The sequence below is a fragment of the Drosophila novamexicana genome, unplaced genomic scaffold (assembly GCF_003285875.2).
Source record: "Drosophila novamexicana strain 15010-1031.04,08,12 unplaced genomic scaffold, DnovRS2.1 tig00000193-arrow-pilon, whole genome shotgun sequence".
NCBI classification, from domain to species: domain Eukaryota; kingdom Metazoa; phylum Arthropoda; class Insecta; order Diptera; family Drosophilidae; genus Drosophila; species Drosophila novamexicana.
In genome coordinates, this window is record NW_020824787.1 from 9525940 (window position 1) to 9547554 (window position 21615).

The following is a 21615-nucleotide window of genomic DNA, read 5'->3' on the forward strand; positions in this document are numbered from 1 at the left end:
CTGGCTGGGATTGGCTTGGAGTGCTTTGGGGTAACACGAACCGAAACTGCTGAATATTCAAATGGCGGCAATTATCCTGTGGTACGCAGGGCACGCGACACGCCCGCAAGGACTAGAGCCGCCCGCCAAATTATGAAGTACAAATTTTTTATTACCAAAAATTACAATGTGCGTTGCAACTGGGCAAGTCGAAAGGTGCAAGGCGAAGGAAGGGTAACCGTTAATTGTACGTCAAGCTAGTCGGATTTTCGTTTGGGCTCGCGTTCGGGTCTTGGGGTCAACAGCAGCTTTGTTCTCGGCCGCCGGCTATCTGCATGGGTGTGTGTTAAATAGTCGCGACCCGTCGACAAATAAACACCCTCCCCAACAACGGTACTCGCTGCCCAGGTGGCAAACGGTGGTGTCCCTATTCAGAGACTTTAGGAGGGAAATTCATAAACCTTACATTTAGCGAAAATCTAAATTCTTGTTCTTAAATCTATATATATCTATATATTTTATTAGAAAAATTACGCTTGAGGTAAATTTTTTTTGTACTTAAAACAAGAGCAAAGCAATCTCATGGAAGTATTTCAGTATTTTTGAGAAACTTTTGGATTAAAAAATGTTTTTGAAATAAAGTTAAAATATTTGTAACTTGGCTGGATTTATTCTCAGTTTTTCTCTGAGTGTATAGATAAATATGCCATGCATGTGTTACAGTTGGCCATTACGGTTAATTTCATTAGAAATTCATAAATTCGTTCACAGTGTGCGTTGTGTCTTGCTTAAGGTCAAGAGGGGGCAGCGGTCAGCGGGTGTTCGGTGGGGGTGGGGATTAGGTTTGGTGGATGTCACTTTTACATGTGTAAATGTGAGCAATAAAAAACGAATTTCATGTTGTTTTTGCTGCCTACTGCTGTGAATTTTATCCTGTTAGCCCTTTTTTCCATGTGGATATGTTATTGTTGTTGTTGTTGTTGTTGTTAGTTAGTTACCGTGTTAGTAGCCATCATTGTTGTTGTTGGGTCATTATTGTTGTCGTAATTTGTTTATAACGGTATTTATGAAATGGTCACAAGTCAACGCTTTCGCCACTGTTGCTGCTCCTCCAACCCGACCGTCAACCCTTAGACAGTCTGAGGACACGCACTGGCTCGCAGCCGCCACCACGCCCGTCCCCTTTTAAGCACCCACACGAGTTTGGATCTAGCGCCAATTATTCTTATTACGCCTATTACTTTTTTAACTACTGCGGGTCGATGTTTTTGTTGGCTTTGCTGCCCTTTTATGTTAATCGCACTGTTTTTGGCTGCAAAACTCGTGTAACTGTAATTGATATGCGTCCTTATCATGCAATCCTTTGTTACCGAAGAGGTCCGCCGTTATCGTTGATTGTAAGCTCTAACTACGACCATTGTACACAAATTATCAATAGCTTTTATGGCCCTACATGTATGTACCTTTTTAGAGATTCGACTAAAGATCAACGCAGTCGCCTTGGTTTTGGCTCTGCGGTGACTTGTCTGCTTGCTTTGTCTAATTAATAAACTTTCACAACTTCAGTTTTGGTAACATTTTCACTTGAAGCTTAACTTTAAGAGGTAGTCGGAGTAGTAAAAAGTCGAATTGGTTTATGTAAATTATTGGTGAACACATACGAGAAGACAAAAACAGTCGCAGCTGGCTCTTTGGCTGTTTGTTTGGCTTGATCAATTAAATGGCCAAGAGCCAACGAATTTGGCCATCTAAGATAGACTTGAATAATTTATTGGATTTTGACAGTTAGACTTTAATTACAGCATTTCTATTTTATAAAGTCTCTTCGATATTCGGTGTTTCAGTGTAGGGAAAGAAAGCGTATATCGATTGGCAACACGCATCATCAAAGTACCATAACTGCGATCCGATGCGGTCTGCACGGTGGCAGCGCCGGCTCAACCTTTGACCTCTAGCCGCACAGGTAGATACCCAATTGCACAGCCGTGACAAGGGAGCCGTACTGAAGGGCATGCTGCTACCTTTTATTTTAGTTTTTTTTTTTTGTTTTTGATATCATAAAACAATAAATCTTTTTAATATCTCTGCCGTTGTTGTGCGCATCTTTTTCACATTTTCTTCGTCGGAGGCGTACATTTTCCTTTTCAGTTGAAAATTTCTCACGTCCTTTTGGAGAGGCGTTGGCATTACTCAAGTTTGTGGATTTGAAGTAATAACTCAGTGCGTCATAAAAATTTTAATTGCTTTGGGTTTTGTCGGTCAGCCAAGTGCCGAAGCAGTTTTGGTAATTAACATTAACCCGAAAGCGTCCAAACAAAGCGCAAACAATGCAAAGAACCCAATTCACCGGCCCTCCCACCCCGCTGACCAGGAGTCATCGTCACAACAACAACAGGGGAAAAAAAGAACAATGAAGCAATAAAAATTGCAGCGCATAATTTTCTGCTGCCTCCATTTGGCTTTACATTGCCCCCGCAACTTTTCCCCCCGCCCACCGCGGCATAAATATGGGACATACGCAAAGTGAACCCTTTTTCGTGGGGGTCAAAATTTTCACGCGTATTTGTAATTAGTTTGCTTATTGTTTTCTCGATTTTTGTGGAAGTTCTTCTTGAACTTCTTGGGAGTTTGGAACACGGGAGCTTTACTGTAAAGAGCTGACCCTTAAGTGTAATTTAAAGAGCTAGCTGATGTCTAATGAGTCATCTGAGTGATTGCACATATCGTGCCCGGATAGTTAAGAGTTTTACTTGTCTTCGGAAAGAAGTTAAAATGTCAAAGGCTAAGGCAAAATCGAATATGATTGTTATCCTCATGCCTTTTGGCATCGGGACTTTTGTTCGCTTCCATAAAAACATAACAATAACAGAATAGTAGTCAAAACAATTACATCGGTTCCATCTGTTTGCTTTGTGGTCCTGAATCTTTTATCCTGCTTGCGCTTGGAATTGGATGCGAAGCAAACAAAAAACGGCCACTGTCATGCAGGAAAATTATTTTTGGGTTTAACAAGTAACAAAATCTTGGAAAAATCAACAGCAATTGTTGTGCACTTTGATGCTTGGTCAAATGCAGCTACACAGACGTTTCAGCCAAGTGCTAAGTGACTGCAATTAGAAAACGTAACGTCAGGTAGACAAAAACCCAAAGGGATCCGTTGTGTATAATTCTCTATAGACTTGGGCACGCTCGCAACGGATTCGTGTCGAATCGAAATTCAAGACAATCGAGGGGCGGCAATAAATTTTATATTATTCGACACTTTTATCATACGGTTTCGTTCTACAAACTATAGAAGATCTTGCTCTAATGTTTTCGCCCTGTGTTGTCTATTTACAGATCACGTCGGATCGGAGCACAAGTACTGCCAGCACTTAATGTGAGTATATATTTGACTGCCGGCCAATGTAGAGTTAACTACTGGTCTGGTCTGGTTTATAAGCAAGTGAAACGGCAAATCAATTCGCTAATTGAATGCCACGCAATTGAAATGCTCATTTGATGTTGTTAAATTCGAATAAGAGTGCACCCCTTGGAGCGCCCACACCGGACGCCTGCCCGCGGTTAACAATCTTAATAGAATCAAAGACCGACGCAATATGAGTTTTAATTCGGCGTAATTGTGAAGAACTGAAAGTTCTCTATCTCTGTCGAGCAGAGCGCTACATCGAGTACATCTGCGGTCCAAACATATATCTATTTGCAAAACAATGAACGTGCCTCCGCCCACCACGCCCTGCGGCTTCCTCCCAAGCCGAACGCTGAAATCAATTAACAAAATGTCGCAGCGAGTACTCGACTGTCCAGCGACTCGATTAATAACTGCTTGCAACAAGTAAACAAATCGTCAAAATCAAAAGTAAAATCTGAGTAAAAAGTAAGGGTATTCTCAAATGGCAATAGCAAAGATTTGTTCTTCTGTTTTTATTTTATTTTTTTTTTTTTTTGCTTCAAAGGGGTGCGTCCATGCATAGAACGCCCCTTGATTTCCTCTTTAAAGACTGGCGCGCCGATTTTCTGAACAGCTTCAATTGTCTGCACTTGAGTTCAATTTTTGTTACTCTTGTGTATATTCGGTCAGAAACAGAAACAGAATCAGATTCACAAATAGCAACTACAACAAAGTGGAGGCAATCATTATTTTGGGGTAAATGCTTTTAAAGCTCTTCCATACAACAACATCCAATTTTTAGGAACACAATGTTGAACGTGTAAATCACATAACTTTACAATTGATCGAGTTTGAAATGAACTTTGTACAAATTGAGATATGCAGTTATTACGTGCTTTGCTGACGCCAAGAGACATCCAAAGGTAAATGTGATTTGATGTCGATTATGACCATAGTAAAAAATCCAATTAATCGGATTATCCGCATGCAAAGTATACTGACCTTTAACGTTTGACGTTTGAAGTTTGACACATATATGTTTATACATATAAGCTAGGTTTATTCAGAAAAATCCGGCATTATTCATTTGCGTATGATATAGGCGGAATTTGGTTCGGTTTACGGTTCGAATTGCAATTCCTTTCGATTCGTAGTCCCGATTTTACACATCCTAGAACCCAACATCAAACTAGAGACGGTCAAAGGTAGTGCTTTTCTGCGTGATAGAGAAACTCATTTTCTGGAACCTGATACACGCCCATGTATAATTTAAAGCTTGGTTATATGTGATAATTTTACAAATTTTAATGCAAATATTTAACTTTTTATTTACAATATCTCGTTCTACTGAAAATATTGTAACGCGTAGATATTTTTGTACAGCCGTTGAATGCTAAATTTTAAGTCTAGCCATATTTGAAATCTACCAAAATATGGTAAGATAAATACAATAGTTTGCGACTTAGTTGTTGTGTTTAGTTTTGAATTGTATTCCCCTAAAAATATGGGCATCAAAACCCAGTAGCATATGAGACTGGCATAAAACGGTAGCTCATAGGTTGCACCCCGTTTTGCAATTTGTTCGACAAATGAAAATTACAGAGGCTTAATTACTTTTAATAAAGACGTCCGTGCGTGGAAATTTTCTACTTCATTAGCAAAATATGGTTTTGCATAATGGCTCATTATGCCAGCAGATGGGGCTGATCAGCTCGGGCAAGTGATAGCGGCGAGCAGCCGGAGCGGAAGGGGTAACCAGTGGGTGTGTGGGAGGTCGCCTTAATACACACAAATTGAAAATTGATGAACTTATCCGGTATGGGGACGGCACATCGAGATCTGATGGCACTCGAATATCAATCAATGAAGATCGATTCGATGCGATGATATGCAGGCCGTTATAGCGATCGACGGCAAAAGCTATCTGACTGCACATTTAAAGGAAATTACTAATAACAATGACTTTAATTGAATATTACGCACTTTATTCAGTTCTCATTCAAAATTTGAACTCGATTTGAATATGAATTTGAAGATGGGCAATGAGAGCAGCAACGAATTATCCATTATAAACTTCAAATCGACCATAAACACTTAAGCCTCATACACACACATGTGTGTGTGTGTGTGTGTGGGTTGTTGGTGAGCTACATTAGACATCAGTCAGCCGATCGATCCGTATGTGAGGTACTGACGTTATATTTGGATACAGTGGATAGCGAAGTTGGCTCACATACCCCAAGATTCGCAGCGTACTTGCGTGGTGGCTTCTGCTCTTGTTGTTCTTGTTGTTGTTGGGCGCCGACCGCGTTCCGTTGGCCCCCGCAACCAATTCATGCATGAAAGCAATTTTTAATTTATTTTGGTTGAGCGCTTCATTTTCCTAAAATTATGACATAATCACAACGGCAGAAGCAACAACAGCAACAACAACAATAAAAGAGTCACCTAATAATGTCATGTGAAATTTATCGTACCCCAAACGAGTACCAGGGGCGTGGCTGCAGAACTGTGGAATGAGGGGCGGCAGGGGGCCAACAAGAGGGACAGGCGAACTGGAAACATAGACGCTACTCTCTGTATGGGGAAATATATATTTGGATGCGACGAACACCTTCCGCTTCACAAATCAGCGCATGTGTTGACACTGTCAGCTCAGAGAAAGGAGCTGGGGCAGGGGCAGGGGCGTGCAAATGGAACCTTGGCCGACCAGTTGTCAGTCGGTTAATGTTAATTTTATAATTAACCTACTACGAGCAACAAAATCGGCACATAAAAAAAACATCAAAACATTCAAGCCAAGTGCTCGAGTATCGATTGACTATATAAAATTCATTTAATGACACAGTGGCCCAGTGTGAGAAAATACTGACAGAGATCAGCTTAGATACTAGAAGATTAAAGCGAATGCAAAAGGTTTAACTAGCACCGAAAATATATAGTACATATTATTGTCAAGGCACTTAAAATGGTTTTGTTAATGTTAAAAATAATAAACAACAAAATACTTTAACATTTCCTTCATCAACTAAATTTCTTATGTCAACTTAAGAGAGTGGGAGAGAGAGAGAGATAGCGAGAAAATGAAAATGAAAGACAGTTTTGATTTGAAAGCAACATTTTTGAAAAAGTAGACAAAAATGTCCAACACAGAAAGTAGTACAGATTCGAGTTGCTGACCCGCAATTGGGACAAAATGGTTGATACAATCAAAATAATTAGATGAAATACCGTGGGCGAGATATGTAGATAGATCAGGTATGTAAACACGATCGTTAAATGAAGCATTGAAAAACGAAACAATACAGCAACAAGAAACAAAAAAAGCAACAAGCACAAACACAATCACCATACAAGCACACACGCCAGTGTATATATAATGACAAACAAATAGAAATAGAAAACAAGTTAACCAATGAAATAAAAGCAAATTTAATGACAAAAACGCGAGCGCCAACAACTTGGCCAATACGCGTGGCCACTGCCTGAACGCATTACAGGCCAGCGTGCTGGAGATGGAGCGAGAGATCAGCAGAGCAGCCGAGGAGCGACAACAAAGGGCAGATGGGTACACCAACCGAACCATTGGAGGAAGAGTGGACAGGGGAACTACAAAATGAGATACACATAAAAACCGAACCGAACAATGTATTAAATGTTATAAGTTGTAGACATTCAGTTAAAGCGAGAAAGAGTCGCAGCTAGTGGAAGAGTGAGACGGCACGCTCAGCTCGAAGGCAATGACACTAACATATCTACCATTTTTATTTGATTTTTTCTTTCAAAAAACTAAATAAATTATATGTATATATATATATTTAAGTACAAGCCCTAAACATTTTGCTCTATTACTGGAGATCGTGTAGTATTTTTTTTTTTGCTGAGCATTTCACTTTGATTTGCTTTTATTGCTTTTCCAATGCTGAAGGGAAATATTCGAGTTGAACAACAAATTAGCTTGTAGTGGGTTTGGTAGATATGCGATACACACCACACATACATTGATGCTAGTTGTACATAGATGGACGCTTTCTCTCTTGGCGTTAATTGTATTCGAATAATGATGCAGCTACGTATCTATCAGATACTTTTTCAACCAACGCTTTGGCTCAGGCTATTTGAATTTATGGCCAGTTTATGTAAATTTTGAATACTATTCAGTTGTTGTTGCTATTGTAGCTGATATACTCATATGTTTCTATATTATTATTATTATTACTTTTTGGGGGGATTTTAGTATAGTGACTTGTTTTTTGTCTGTTTTTACATTTTTCCCATTTCTCAATATTAACAATTTATTTTCTACTTTTTTATTTTATTGTTGTGCGTCGCGCAGTTCATTGACACTTATCAAAAAGCACTGAGCGGGCAGCGTAAAATTTATCCGTATCTATATTTGTATTTGTAAATGTATCTGTATCTGTATCTGTATCTGTATTTATATCTGTTTGTATTATGGTCAAAGAAAGTTGGAAACTCCTTTTAGTGCTGCCGCATTTGCATACATTTGGCCACATCTTTATAGCATGCGAAACGTTTCGGCTGCGCAGCTAATTGCGGCCCATTAGATGCCTATCAGCTGGCCCACCCCATTAGGAGCGTCATTTGGATTAAGTTGGAAATTAATTAGCACAGGTTAACCAAATACTCCACAGCTCTGTGTGGGTGAGGGTACTCATAAGACCTAAAAAAAAAAAACTGTACCAAATTAAACTATTGCACAATTTGACCGCTTGTCATAGTTACTCAATCAGCGTGCAGCGTTTAACAGCTAAAGATACAAATCTACACACACACACACACAGAGACATGTGAATGATGAGTTTTGGGTGGGGTAAGAACCCATATCCATATCCACCTGCGAGCCGCCCAAGTGTGGCACTCAGTTCAGGTTTCCATTGCGCTTTGGAATGCCAGCGTGTTTTTTATTTATTCACTTTTATTCTTTTAATTTTATTGCTTACTTTTATCGCTGGCCCTGTCAAATATGTGAACGCTATTGGCCTACCCGTGCTCGTAATATCTTTAGTCGTATCTCGTCTATTTGCTCATTTAATTTCGTACTTTGATGCTCGGCTTTGAAATTTGAAATTACTCAATTAGTTTAATTAGCAGCTTGGGCGATTCGACTTGATTTGCGGTCATTTGGCTATGACAACGACTACGACCACGAATAGCGAAATGGATCGCGAAGACAGCCAGTCAGTTTTGCCCACACGCAGCTGATACACCAAGTTGATCCAACTATTGTTTTGCGCGAAATTGAAGCTCAAAGTTGACGGACTAGTTTTCTATACACATTCTAATCAGTCTAAGTATTATCTATATGCGCTGGTGCCAAATATAGTCAAGACTAACTTTCTTAACATAGTTCAGAGATTTTTAATAATAATAGGTGAAAACTAACCCTTATTTGTGAACCCAGCTTTTTATTGGTAACACTTTTATCTTTTGTAAAAATAATTAGTTATGAATTTTCACTTTTCCCTTACAGCTACACCTTTCCCGTAGTTCTACTGAAACGATTTATTTTATAATTTTTTTCTAACCAATATTTAAGCTTGATTTATTTGTCAAGTCCAGGTGTATGATTTACGCATATCGCTGGCATTCGGATGCGTCAAAGTCAAAGACTTGGGCGATTGCCATTTATCAAAATCATTAATGCAATTACGCGACCCCGTAAGACTGCCTGCCTTCTTGCTGGCTAATTATTTTGAATTATTCAATTTCATGTCTCAATTTAAAGTCTCAGAGGCAATTAGGCAAGTCGATTCTGCTTGCTGTTCCCATTGCTGTGGCTCTTATTGTTTCTGTTATCTATCTGTCCAGTCATTTTAGTTTTTGTCCGCTGAGTGGCACTTTGATGCGCGCCCCGGGTGTGAGGAGGCCGGGGTTTGGGGGCGGTGCCGGGCATGTTGCTCTACAAATGCAAATTAGAAATGTGTGGGACTAAAGTGAAAACCATTTAAATAATTGAAAATCGAATAAATCGCGCGCAGCGCGAAAAGCAAATCGAAACCAGAAATAATAAGAAAAATTGAACTGAAATCCAACAAAATTGGCCCCAATATGGGACAGGTGAGGGGGGGAGGGGCGCCTCTAAACCAAGTGGGCCTACAACTAAAACCAAATGCGATGACCGCTCAATGCAAGTAAATACACATCGAATACATAGAAATATATAAAGCCATACTATATGCTTATATACACATATACAAATATATATATATATATTTATTTGTGAGGTTGGAAAATGCGCGTCGGTTTATTGATGTGCAAAATCTAATTAATTATTTCATTAAAAGTGTATTTTATTGACATTCTAATTTGGATTTTTAGAACATTTTTCCCATCACAAGTGTGTGTATTGGTTGTGTGTGTCTATCTATATCTATACACACACATATATGCATATATATATATATATATATATATATATATATATATAAATATATATGTGTATAATATTTACGATTAAACTGGTTTACAAATTGTGCCTGCGTGTGCGGCCTATGCGCAATTTTAATTGGTTTTTAACTAATTTGCTTGCATCCCCTTTCAACCCAATTGTCCAATGTGTGTGTGCGTGTGTGCAGACTTTCTTATAATTTACATATTGCAAATGATTTATTTTGACATATTTTAATCAATTTCATGCATTAAACTATAATTTTATATGTGTTACATGACTATTCTAATAATTATAGTAGAACAATATTCTGCTGGTCCCTTTATAAAGTCTCACATGATTAAGAGTACATAAACCCCAACAAAACAATGAAATTGGTTTAAAAATTATTATTTGATTGCGTTGACGCCGAATCGCAATAATCGTTATGGTCGTTATACGGAACGTTTTTGCTTAGCCCGATATTTTATGCCGTGCAAGTTCGGGTAGTTCATACACTCAGAAAAAAAGTTTTAGGCTCATAATGAAATGCTTAAAAACTGTAATTATCACAAGAAAGTTGATACTCTTTTTGAAAGCCTTATATTAAGTTTGGAAACTATTGCTATACATTTTTTTAAAATCCAAATTCATTCTTTCATATCCCTAAAGTCAATTATGTTTCATGCCTTAAGGAAAATGAGCACAAAATAGCCTAATCTTGCAAGTATGTGAAACGTCCTTTTTCTCTAAGTGTATTGAAGGAAGGGGAGGAGGTGTTGTGTTGTATTCTCTGCCTTTATTTGGGCTCGTTGCTTCATTTACCAAGGCGCCGTATCAATTTACCCAAATAGTTAGTTGGCATAAACGTTGTTATCCTTATGTGTGCTTCCGCTTGTCTAACAACAACTGTTGTTACTTGTCTCAACCCCAAACTCCTTTGCACGCATATCGTGTACTACGTATTCTTGTGATATATATGTATATATGTATGGAGAATCATATGATTGGATATGAAGCGGTTTCTGTGTTGTTTAGTAATTCGTTTTTTATTTACTATTATCATTTACATTTATTTGTTATTATGATATGCCCTTTCCTTTCTCACACAGACTTCACAGAATGTGTCATTGAGTGTGTGTGGGTGTGTGTGTTCGCTTGGCCTTTTTATTTGGACGGGTTTTTGTTTTTCCACGCAAATTTTGATATGTTTTGTTTTAGACAGGCGAATTGAGATTGCGCTTTGACTCCCATTTTTAGCTGTACACTTTTTTTTTTTGTAAATTCTGCGCTAACGTGAGAAATGCAATTGCGTTGCACCCACACACCCAGATACACACGCACACACTCACCGGAATCATCCTATCTATATATATACACATAATATATATTTTTTCGTTTACATTTACATATTTTTGGTAACCAACCGGGTGCGCGTTTTTGTTGTTTTTTTTTTTTTTGTTCGTATATATGAGGTTGGTTTTGTTTAGTTATAGCTGTTGTTGTTCTTATTGCCCTTTCGAATTTATGCGATACGAATGTTTGTTCAATAAACGAAATAATTGTCGGCAAGTGTGTTATGATGAAATTGTTTTGGGTTACTTCATAAATTAGCGCACAAATAGTGAGACAGTCAGATACATATATTCCCGCACATTTGTTGGCCTCGAAGGGGGAAGCTTGAGCTGTTCTTTCACCCCCAAATGGGACGGAAATTGGATATTTTTAGTTGCAACATTAGTCCAGAAATAAGACTATCAAATAGATAGGTGGAACTGAAAGCTTAGATTGATTTTTCCGTTCCTATTTGAATCGTATTCGTAGCTTCAATACGTTGACGCCAAACACAAGTGAAGGTACATAATGCTGTACATTAATCTAGTACTGTATCATGCTCATAATCGAATTTAAAGCGGATTATCATTAATCATCTGCCGAGCAAACAAACATCCAAGGAAGATGTATAAAGAAAATGCACAAGTCAAAACCCAAAACCCAAATAAAAATCAGGAACCTACAGCTGACTTTCAAAACTCAAAATTCCAAGTTCATATTGAATGTGGCATGAAATATTAGCGTGGCACAAATGCAGGCGCCAATTGCAATCGAAAAGCTGGTGCATTAGGCTTCTGTGATTATTTTGATAGAGGGGTGTTCCGCTTACAATTCCCCCAACCACGATCAGAATCATAAGCGAGGATCAGCAAGCAGTGTCAGAAGTAAATGAATGGGTTTATAAATATTTTGAAGGCAGCACATCGATCAGGTTTGGGTTCTATTCAGGTGTAGAGGTTCACGTTGACGGGAGAGGGGCAAGTGTGAGTACATCTCAGTGCCTCAACCTGTAGCTTGATGGATCAACACGACGTGGTGCAAACAACTAATGATCTTATACAATTATTTTGGCTTGTAACTCAAACTCAAAGATCGACTAGGCCAGGCCCAAAAGTGCGGCGGTTGCTTCATTGTTGGCTGCTTGTAAATGGTTAAATTAAATTGATTTGCGTCTAATGCCCCCGACAAGTGGCCCGCTCGGTGCGCTCGCGTAATTAATGATTCCAGTAGACACCACGGAGGGCCGCTGTAAACTGGGCAACCAAGCAACTGAATAACTGGGCGAATAGTGCGGGGCAACCACCAGCCACCAGCCGCCAGCGTCGTCTCGGTGCTTAAGTATGAATAATTGGTAATAGTATTTAATGATGGGGCTTCCAATGCTGCTGAGGGGCCACCTGCCGCACTGTATGCTGTGGACGGTGGCAATTGAACCTAAAATGAGCCAACGACTCATGAGTTTCTTTCTTTTTTTTGTTCGATTTTGGATTACAGACAGAGGAGCTACCCCACCCCGATCCGACTTAGGAAACGTTCCGTCCATGGTTGAGGCCCCAAAAGTCCGGTGAAAATGGACAAAGGCCGTAAGAGGTTGCCACAACTTTCGCCCAATTAGCAGCACAGGGAGCAGGAGCAAGCACCAAGATTGGCGGAACGGCACTGTAAATATTTGCGAATCTCCACACAGAGCTGCACAAAGCAAACATTTGTTTGCAATACAATAGAATCCAAAAGCATTTAGGCCTAAAAAATAGGATTCGGCAACAAAGGGCACCGAGGATCAAGCCCATTAAGACACAGTACACAAATAGACGGGCACGCGAGCGAACTGAGAAAGAACCAAAAACGTTGAGGCCGAAAGAGTCAAGGACACGGCACAAGTTCCTATAAATGACCGAGTCCACTCAGCTGCAAACGGCGGAGAACAACAACGCGGGCGTGGTCAAAATGGAGCCACCGCCATTGGCGACCTCCACTCACTCGCACACGCACTCCCTGGCGGCAACAGCGGCCGCCGGCGCCGGTACGGCGCTATCGCCAGCAACGCCGCCACTGCCGCCGCTGGGCCATTCACAGCAGCATTATGCGCTTAAATGGAATGACTTCCAGACGTCCATACTCAGCTCCTTCCGGCATCTGCGCGACGAGGAGGACTTTGTGGATGTGACGCTCGCCTGCGATGAGCGCTCCTTTACCGCTCACAAGGTGGTGCTCAGCGCCTGCAGCCCATACTTTCGCAAGCTGCTCAAGGCGAATCCTTGTGAGCATCCCATTGTAATCTTGCGCGATGTACGGAGCGATGATGTTGAGAACCTGCTAAGGTGAGCATTACAATCCATTTTAAAGTGTTTCCCATTTACAGCTCTTCTATTGTCACCCCCTATTCGCTTCAGCTTCATGTACAACGGCGAGGTAAATGTGAGTCATGAGCAGTTGCCCGACTTTCTGAAAACCGCGCATCTGCTGCAGATACGTGGCCTAGCGGATGTCAATGGTGGCTATCCCTACGCCAAGGCTCTATCCGCGGCCCTCAGCCACAACAACAACAACAACGCAGAAAGCAGCAATCACAACAAAATCAGCAACTATTTGCCCACAGCGCTGGGCAGCTCCAACCCCAATGCCAACAGCAGCAACAGCGCCAGTAACAACAACCACAGCCAGAGCTCGACCTTTAGCACCCCGCAAACGCCAGCCGCAGTGCCAGCGTCCAGTGCAGCCGCCGCCGCTGCAGCAGCCTCGTTGACAGCGGCCGTTGCCGCAGCAGCCGTCGCCACAGCATCCAATCTGCCATTGAGTAGTGGGAGCAGCAGCAGCATCAACCAGGGCCAAGGCCAGAGCCAGGGAGCAGCACAGAGCAGCAGCAACAGCAGCGGTACGCCCGCCATTCAGGAGCTAAAGGCATCCGCAGCGTCGCCCGTAAGAAACTCCAATCCAAATCCAAGCAAAGTAATGTGTGCAGTTCCGTTAGCTTGCACTCGATTTGATTGTGACATGCATTAGCCCTTACTAACTACCCTTTACGCATCTCTATGACACTTTAGGCCAGCAGTAATCATTGGGATCTAAGCGATATGGAAGGCAGCCGGAAGAGTCATCTGACACCGCCACCACAGAAACGCATCAAGAGCGCTGACCTTTTCCGTGCGCAACATGGCATCAGTCCAGAGCGCCTGCTAATAGATCGTGACTTTCCCGTGGCAGGACAGCATCCGCTAACTCGCAATCGCAGCCGTGATACGTCCAAGGATCGCGATCGCAGCCTGGAGCTGCGAGAGTCGCTGCTTGGCCAGGCTCTGGAGAGCAGCAACGGACAGCAGGCTAATCAGGTAAGTGAACTTTAAATAGGGCAACATAAACACAACTAAAAAGTCCTCTGGATGCGGTGCTAGTAACTTCTAAAATACCCCAACTTTCTATCTTTTTGAATTTCATACAGAAACATGATCTCGGCCAGAGCGCCGGCGAAGATTCCAACAGCAGCGATACGGAACCCTCGGATCGTGGGGATGGCCAACACGACGGTACACTCGACGGCATGGACAATCAGCGCTCTCACTCCTTCCCAAACGCATTCCTGGGCTTGCAGGGCATTCCCGGCCTGCTGCCAGGACCATCCGGCCTGGGCGGCAATGATTTTGGTAAGTACCCAGACCACTTTAGCTATTTTGTGAATATAATAGAGTATTTGCCTCTTGTGTATGATTTAACGGTCTGTTTCGGTTCGCGAACGATTTGCGTATGATTTGCATTTACTAGAAGCTCGTTACTAACTATCGACAGCTATCGATAAACCGATAAACGGCAGGGCATTCAAATTCGACAAGCAATTGGCCTTAATAATCAAAAAATGTAAACCCAAAAATTAAAATAAAACATGTACATATAAGTTTAGTTAACTGCGCTGTATATTGATTGTTATCGGTTTATTGTAATCATAATCTTATCAATTGCATACTGTCTAAAAAATTACTCTTAAGTAGCAGTTTTAGTTTATGATTTAAGTTACGGAGCGAAACTCACAAATTGTTTGACAAACGATATGTTTGCCTATCGATAATACAACACTTATGCGCGCCAAATTAAGAACACTCATTTAGTTTGCCACATACACAGTTAGTCGTATGATGCCCAAATCGAGGCAATCATTAGACCCACAACCCACTAGAACTAGCACTAACAATAAAGAGGACCCTATTTCAATTCCAATCCCAGCCAATCGGCTCAGAGTGTGAAGAAATATGCGCGGGCCACGTGTCGCATTAGAGCCGACAACGGTCAAAGTTTGGCCGGACAACTGCTGGCCAGGACATTTGGAGTGCGATTATATACATATTCGGGATAGAAGGGGAAACGGCCGTAATGTTCATTTACGTATGTGCAAATGTTTCGAATAACGCACAAAATATTATTATTATTACTATTACTATTACTATTATTATGATTATGATTACCATTCGATATTATGCGTAGGGGGATGCCTAGCCGGATGCTTGTGAAAAAACCCGTTACAAATATGAATCGTTGCGTTCCGTTTCGATTCCACATAACGTAAAAGTCAAGAATTCGTTAAGGCTGCTAACCGCCCACTTGCCCCATCCCAATCGCTTTTCTTGTTTGCGTTGCCGAACACATTACACGCACTTTGTATAGCGTCGCAAATGTCGCATTTATCGCGCATTAAAATGATAATGGTGCCTTAGCCCACATTGGAGCACCTCCAGCAGTCCTGCAATGGGACTTGGCCTACGCCGCCGCTAAGCCGGCGATGCCATTTAATATTCAGCGCACATAGATCATTGCAGCAAATGTTGACCGGCTGGTGGCTGGTCGGTTAGTTGCTGAGCCGAGCGACTAGAAGATGCCTTGGTAAACCAGTCGGCGCGGCGAATGGGTCGGTAGGCCTGTCGGTCGGTCGGTGTGTCGGACGGACGTCGCAGATGCCGTGCCTCAAAGCGAGTTGCAAAGAAATCAAATTTAATAAAGCATAAACATTCAATAAGCTTCGACTTGCACGCCCCCAGTTCGGGCTGAGGGAAAAGTCATTTGAAATTCCGGACGGCGGTAACGGTGGAACTGGGCTTGTACTTGGGCTTTGACTTGGCTATTTCGCAGTCGGAATCGAAAATATTAACGGCCCAAGCTGAAAAGGATAAAGTTTTGTACAATGATAAAAATGATAAGTTCCTTTTTCTTGGGCTTGTTCTCTGCTGTTGTTGTGTTTTGTTGTTTTTTCTATGTCATGAGCTGTCCTTCCCTCCAGCTTCTCGTTAGACTTCGGACAGTGCCAAGGCAAAAGGACAAAAAAGGACGACACTCCTCGCACACATACATATATTTAGATTTTATTTCATTTTATTGCTTTTTTGTGCATTCGATTTATTTGAACACATTGGCAATGGTCGAAACGGTCTTAGAAATTGCGTACATGTGTGGCAAGGACTTGAAAGCTCAGCCCCCGTGTCTCCACTCGCTATTTCTACAATCCCGTCCAGTACAGCCCACGCCAGCTCAGTTTAGTAATATGAGTTAGGTTTGCATTTTAATATATTTGCGCCCTTCTTCTTCGCACACAGTCACAATCGGATGCGGACCAAGTGTTTGAGCAAAAAACTACAAAGGCGAAAAAGTTTACTTTGCAAAATCCGTTGCAGAAACATTTATAAAGTGGCCAGCCCCAAAACGACTAGAAGTAGCAGCCAACGCCAAGGTGACGGGGCAAACAGGGCGATAGAGGGACGGTGTCGCTCCTGGGAGCGCAAAAAGGACTTGAATAACAAGGCGTAGGAGCTGGCGCTGACCTCTAGAAGGCGTTGCCGTCCACGACATTGGTCTGAGCGACATTTTAAAATGAAAATGATAGCAAAGCTGGAAAAAATCGAGCAGGGATCGAGCGAGCAGCCCCCGGCTGACTGGAGGTGGACAGGCGGCAGGCAGTCGAAACATTGACAGCAAATAAATGGCAGCCAAAATAATAACAGCAAAGGGGAGGTGTAGCTCGTGTGTGTATATGTGTGTAGATTGAATGTGTGTAAAAATTAAAAAACCCCCCCAAAAAAAAAGGAAAAACACCAAGACAAACGGTAATATTCAGAAAGGCAAACGAAAGACTTTTTGGCAGCACAACAAGCCCTATGGCAGCTCAGCGCCATCTTTCGGCGTCCGTTGTTGGATGCAAGACGTCAAGAAAGTTGCCCAGGCACATGTTATCTCTTCGCCAATGCAGTTGGCGCCGACATACGTGGGCGAAGAAAAATCATCGACATATAAGACCATTTGCTCATTTCTTGTGCAAACCAAATGCAAAAGTTTCACGAGCAGAACGGCACGGAGAAAACAGAGCAGCTCGGACTTGGCCGGACCGACTGGCGCTGGCCAGCTAATGCGCAAAGTTTTTTTCAATTTTGTTTGCCAGCTGCTTCCTTCCATACGGCCAAATGCATTATGTTGTGCCACATTCGTATAAAAATCTCATTCAGCACTGTCGCAGATGCGTTGACACTTCCATTTCAACAGACAGAACTGATCTGGCTGAGAGAGTTCGACAAATTGTAGATGAGTTAATACCATAGGTAATTGCAGATGTTGAGAGTTTTGGACTTAAACCAAGTACTGATATTTGAAAAATCTAGCCAAGGTTTAGACTGCTTAGCCTGAGAACGATCTTATCACGAAATGCCTAAATACCAGACTAAAATAAATAGAAATAAAAAAAAAAAAACTGTTTTTAGTTACAGTTCTATCTAAGACTGGAACTTCAGATGATATATAGACAACAATAGAGACATTCAATGGATACAAAGTAAGGGAAACAAAAAAATTAGCAGCAGGTAAACCGAAGAACATTTCTTAAGCCAAACCAAACGCGCCCAGTTCACGGTAGTGTGAGTGTGCGTGTTGGCCAACTGCTCGTGTGTGTGTGTGTGTGATTGTGCGAATTGGGGTTGGATGATGGCAGTCATTTCTATATGTTGGCGTGTTTGCATTTAATAAATTCGATTAACAACGGAATAAATACGCTTAAATGCGGAAAATAATGAAAACTAACGAAAAGCGTTTTGTTAGACGTCGACGTTGGCGTTTGCCATGTAGTTGTCGTCGCTTGGGCGCCGCTTTCATTCTATCCGGCATTCAATCATTCCTTTCAGTTATTCATTCGCTTTACGAGCTGTGTTATTATTGTAAATATGTTGTTGTTGCTGCTGTAACAAATACAAATACATTACGTGAATAAACGCACCCATTATTTCATTTCATCAAGAACCATTAACGCCAACACGCTTGCAAGCCGCCTCCCTATCACATTTGCCCCTGCCCCTCCACTACATATACATATACATACACACACTCACCGCGCCTTGTAGCACCCACTTGGCCAGCTTGACTTGCCCCACACGCCTGCATCCCAGCCAGGACATGAATATGCTGAAGGAGCCGAAGACAGGCAGGCGCAAGAAACTTCTCCAGGGATAATGAGTAAAATTATTGGAAATACGTTTTCAGTGCGTGCGTCGCTCGCATGCTTGGGCATCTGTATCTGCATCTATTATTTTCACGTATTTTGCAACTATACCTAGCATACTTTTGGTATTCAATATCAGATCTTCTGAGTAACAGTTAAGTAGCTGGGCAACAGATCTTAAAGTGTTATCGAAAGGTTTAGAACTGGTTGCGAATTACAATGGCATCTCCTTACGAAGCAGTTTCAAAATATCCCATTTACAAAAGTTAAATCTAACATTTCTAAATGTGAATCGTAGTATACACATTATTTTCTAAGGCGTGCAAGCCTAAGAGTATGAACAGGATTTATTGCAAAATAGTTTAATACAGTTGTACGCAATGGATATTGCCACGCCCACTTGACCACTAGCTAGCAGCAACAATAGAGAAAAAAATTGTTATCAAATTAATTTCTAAAACTCGCATCTGGTGCACGTCACACATAAACGCACAGCCTGCACACAATGTGTGCCTATATACACATATCTGATACTTATATAGATATATTATATATATATATGTACTTTGATATATGTATGTATATAGAGAGTAACAAAATGCCAGGGACACTTTCGGGCACACACACAGAAATGTACATAAGGGGTGGGCTAGGGAGTGGGCGAGTGGAAGCTCGACCGAAAACGAAACCGAAACTAAAAACTTTTGAGTTAAATTCTCGCTCTAATGTTTATGTAGATGAGGGATTATGTCATTGTGTGGGGCAACAACAGCAAGCTAACCGAAAGCGGAAAGCTCACAGGCAGGGATTTAGAAGGGGGTAAGAGAGGGAGGAGCTAGTCCAAAACTGAAAGCCCATTGCAGCACTTGAAAATTCTAATTTCTACTTAAACTTCATTTGAAATAGTTTAGCACACAGTTGCCGAAATATATGTAAAAAAATGGAAAAGGAAAAGGCAAAACATGATTATTATTATAATTTTTATATGTAAAGTCGAAGTCCAAGTTATATATGGGGTACGGACAGAGGCTGTGAGGCTGAGGCAAAGGCTGTGCGTTTGTTATAGAAAATACATTAAATTTATACAAAATTTGTTGTTGCTGCTTGCTTTGTATTTTTGTTGTGATACTTGAGCTTAACATGCACACACACACACACACACACACACCGCAGACTCTTTTAGGTATATAGACACAAAGCCCAGGCAAATGCAAAACTTTTCAAAACTATTCGGTTTCGGTTCGGGGTGGGCTCGTCCAGGGTTTTGGGTTGACTATGTGGGCTATACAGCCCTTTCAGTCGTCGTATTTTAAATTCAAGTGGTCTTTCACACACACACACACACACATATACACGTGCATGCACAACACATGTAAATAGATATATACATGTTGGTGTCGTCGGTGTTATGCTTAAGGATTTCGCTTACGAATCCGAATCCGTTTCAAATGCGAATTTATTTCTACAAAATATTACAAAAGTCAAAGACACAAACCATTCCACATACGCCGTACTCTGGCGAGCAGAACTAGGCAGCGCCAGCCGCATGGAAAAAGGTCATTTTTGGGGCATAGAATTTACATAAATCCATATGGATGCCGCATGTCCAAGTGTAAGTGTGTGCGACTGAGTCCATTTGATGCCCTCCTCCATCTTTGCCAGCTTCTTTGGCCACGTGCCGGTGACAGAGCCGAGCTGCGAGCATTGAAACGAGCTCTTGCATGCAACCTTTCGGCATTTTTGCTTATCACACAAAGCTGATGCTGTGTGTGTGTGCGCGAGTGTGTGAATATATGTATGTATCTATGGATACATGTGTCGCTGTGAGTGCTACTTGCCTCGCTTTCGAACCCATTGATAGCCGTAAGCAAGCGATGAGCAACCGTACAGCCGCCCAAAACGTTCAACCTTCAAATTCCGGCGATTGTATTACCAGTTTGTGAGCATGTGCTCCTGTGCGTGTGTGTGTGTGCGTGCGGTTTTCAAACGGAAGTTGTACGGTAGAACAAGCGACGGCTGCTTCGCTCGGCCTTTTCCATTTGACCCCGTTGCTACTTCGTCTTCATCTCCAGTTCTTTCTGTGCACCATCCGCCCTCGCCTTCTCTTAGTGCCTAACATTGATATCCCTTTTAATGGATGAATTATTGCCGCACATGCGAAAGTAGTTGCTGTCCTCCCTATGCCTCCTAGCTTTAGCTGAAACCTTCCGTTTCTGGACGAGCGACTTGAGAAGGTCTTGGGAGCTCGTTGCTGCCTTTTGCGTTTGGTTTATCCTTTTACACACACACACACACACGCGCACACACACAAGCCCACACATGCACACATGGTTTGTTTGCATTTCATTTCCTTCAGATCTTCCCCACCCCCTCCCCACTCCTTAGCCATTGTTGACAGCGCATTTTGCGGGGGTTTCAGTTTAGGGTCAGTTAATTAAGCCGCGTCATACGCTTCGGGCTCTTCACCGTGAAAGCTTACCACCGCTGTACCCTCAACCCATTCCCATTAGCACAGCATATACGGATACGCAGGAATTCGCCAAATATCCATAATAATTGAAGGATATTACATCAATAAACCGAACGGTCCACCTCCCTCATCGGACAGAACACTGCGAATATATATATGCCATGTGTGCGTACTGACCACATCGGTGGGCGGCGGAACTGAGGGCAACCTGGGGTGAGAGGGTATCAAACGGGATGAGTGCTGCATTTTAATATTTCTAAGTATCCACGCACACTCGCATATAATTCAGGCATTGACAGCGCGCCTAAACACAATGCGAACTGTGGGGAGGCGGGTGGTGCGAGTGTGAGATTCAGTATGTGTGGGTGTCAGTCAGGCGAGTGCCAACAGCCGTAGCCATAAACTAAATTTATTGCAAATATTTCCTCAGCAATGAGCAATTTGTGCGATCGAATCCTGTGGACCTCAATTCAAATACATACATTTATGTGCGCGCGTTTGTGTGTGCTTGTATATGTGAATCTAACGTGTCGATGATATATTTGCGGCAACGATTCATGAACTCTCTGAACCCGAACCCAGTTGAC

General features: G+C 41.8%; 1 protein-coding gene across 1 annotated transcript in view; it reads left to right on the plus strand.

The window, feature by feature from the left end:
- Positions 1 to 21615, plus strand: part of LOC115758862 (protein abrupt) — a 43312-nt gene that overhangs the window by 6653 nt on the left and 15044 nt on the right. Inside the window, exons 2-7 of the mRNA XM_030699651.1 lie at positions 3319 to 3358; positions 12591 to 12757; positions 12821 to 13417; positions 13490 to 14015; positions 14141 to 14425; positions 14536 to 14737. Of these exons, the coding sequence (XP_030555511.1) occupies positions 12987 to 13417; positions 13490 to 14015; positions 14141 to 14425; positions 14536 to 14737 (1444 nt within the window). The 5' untranslated portion in view covers positions 3319 to 3358; positions 12591 to 12757; positions 12821 to 12986. The remainder of the gene's footprint in view (positions 1 to 3318; positions 3359 to 12590; positions 12758 to 12820; positions 13418 to 13489; positions 14016 to 14140; positions 14426 to 14535; positions 14738 to 21615) is intronic.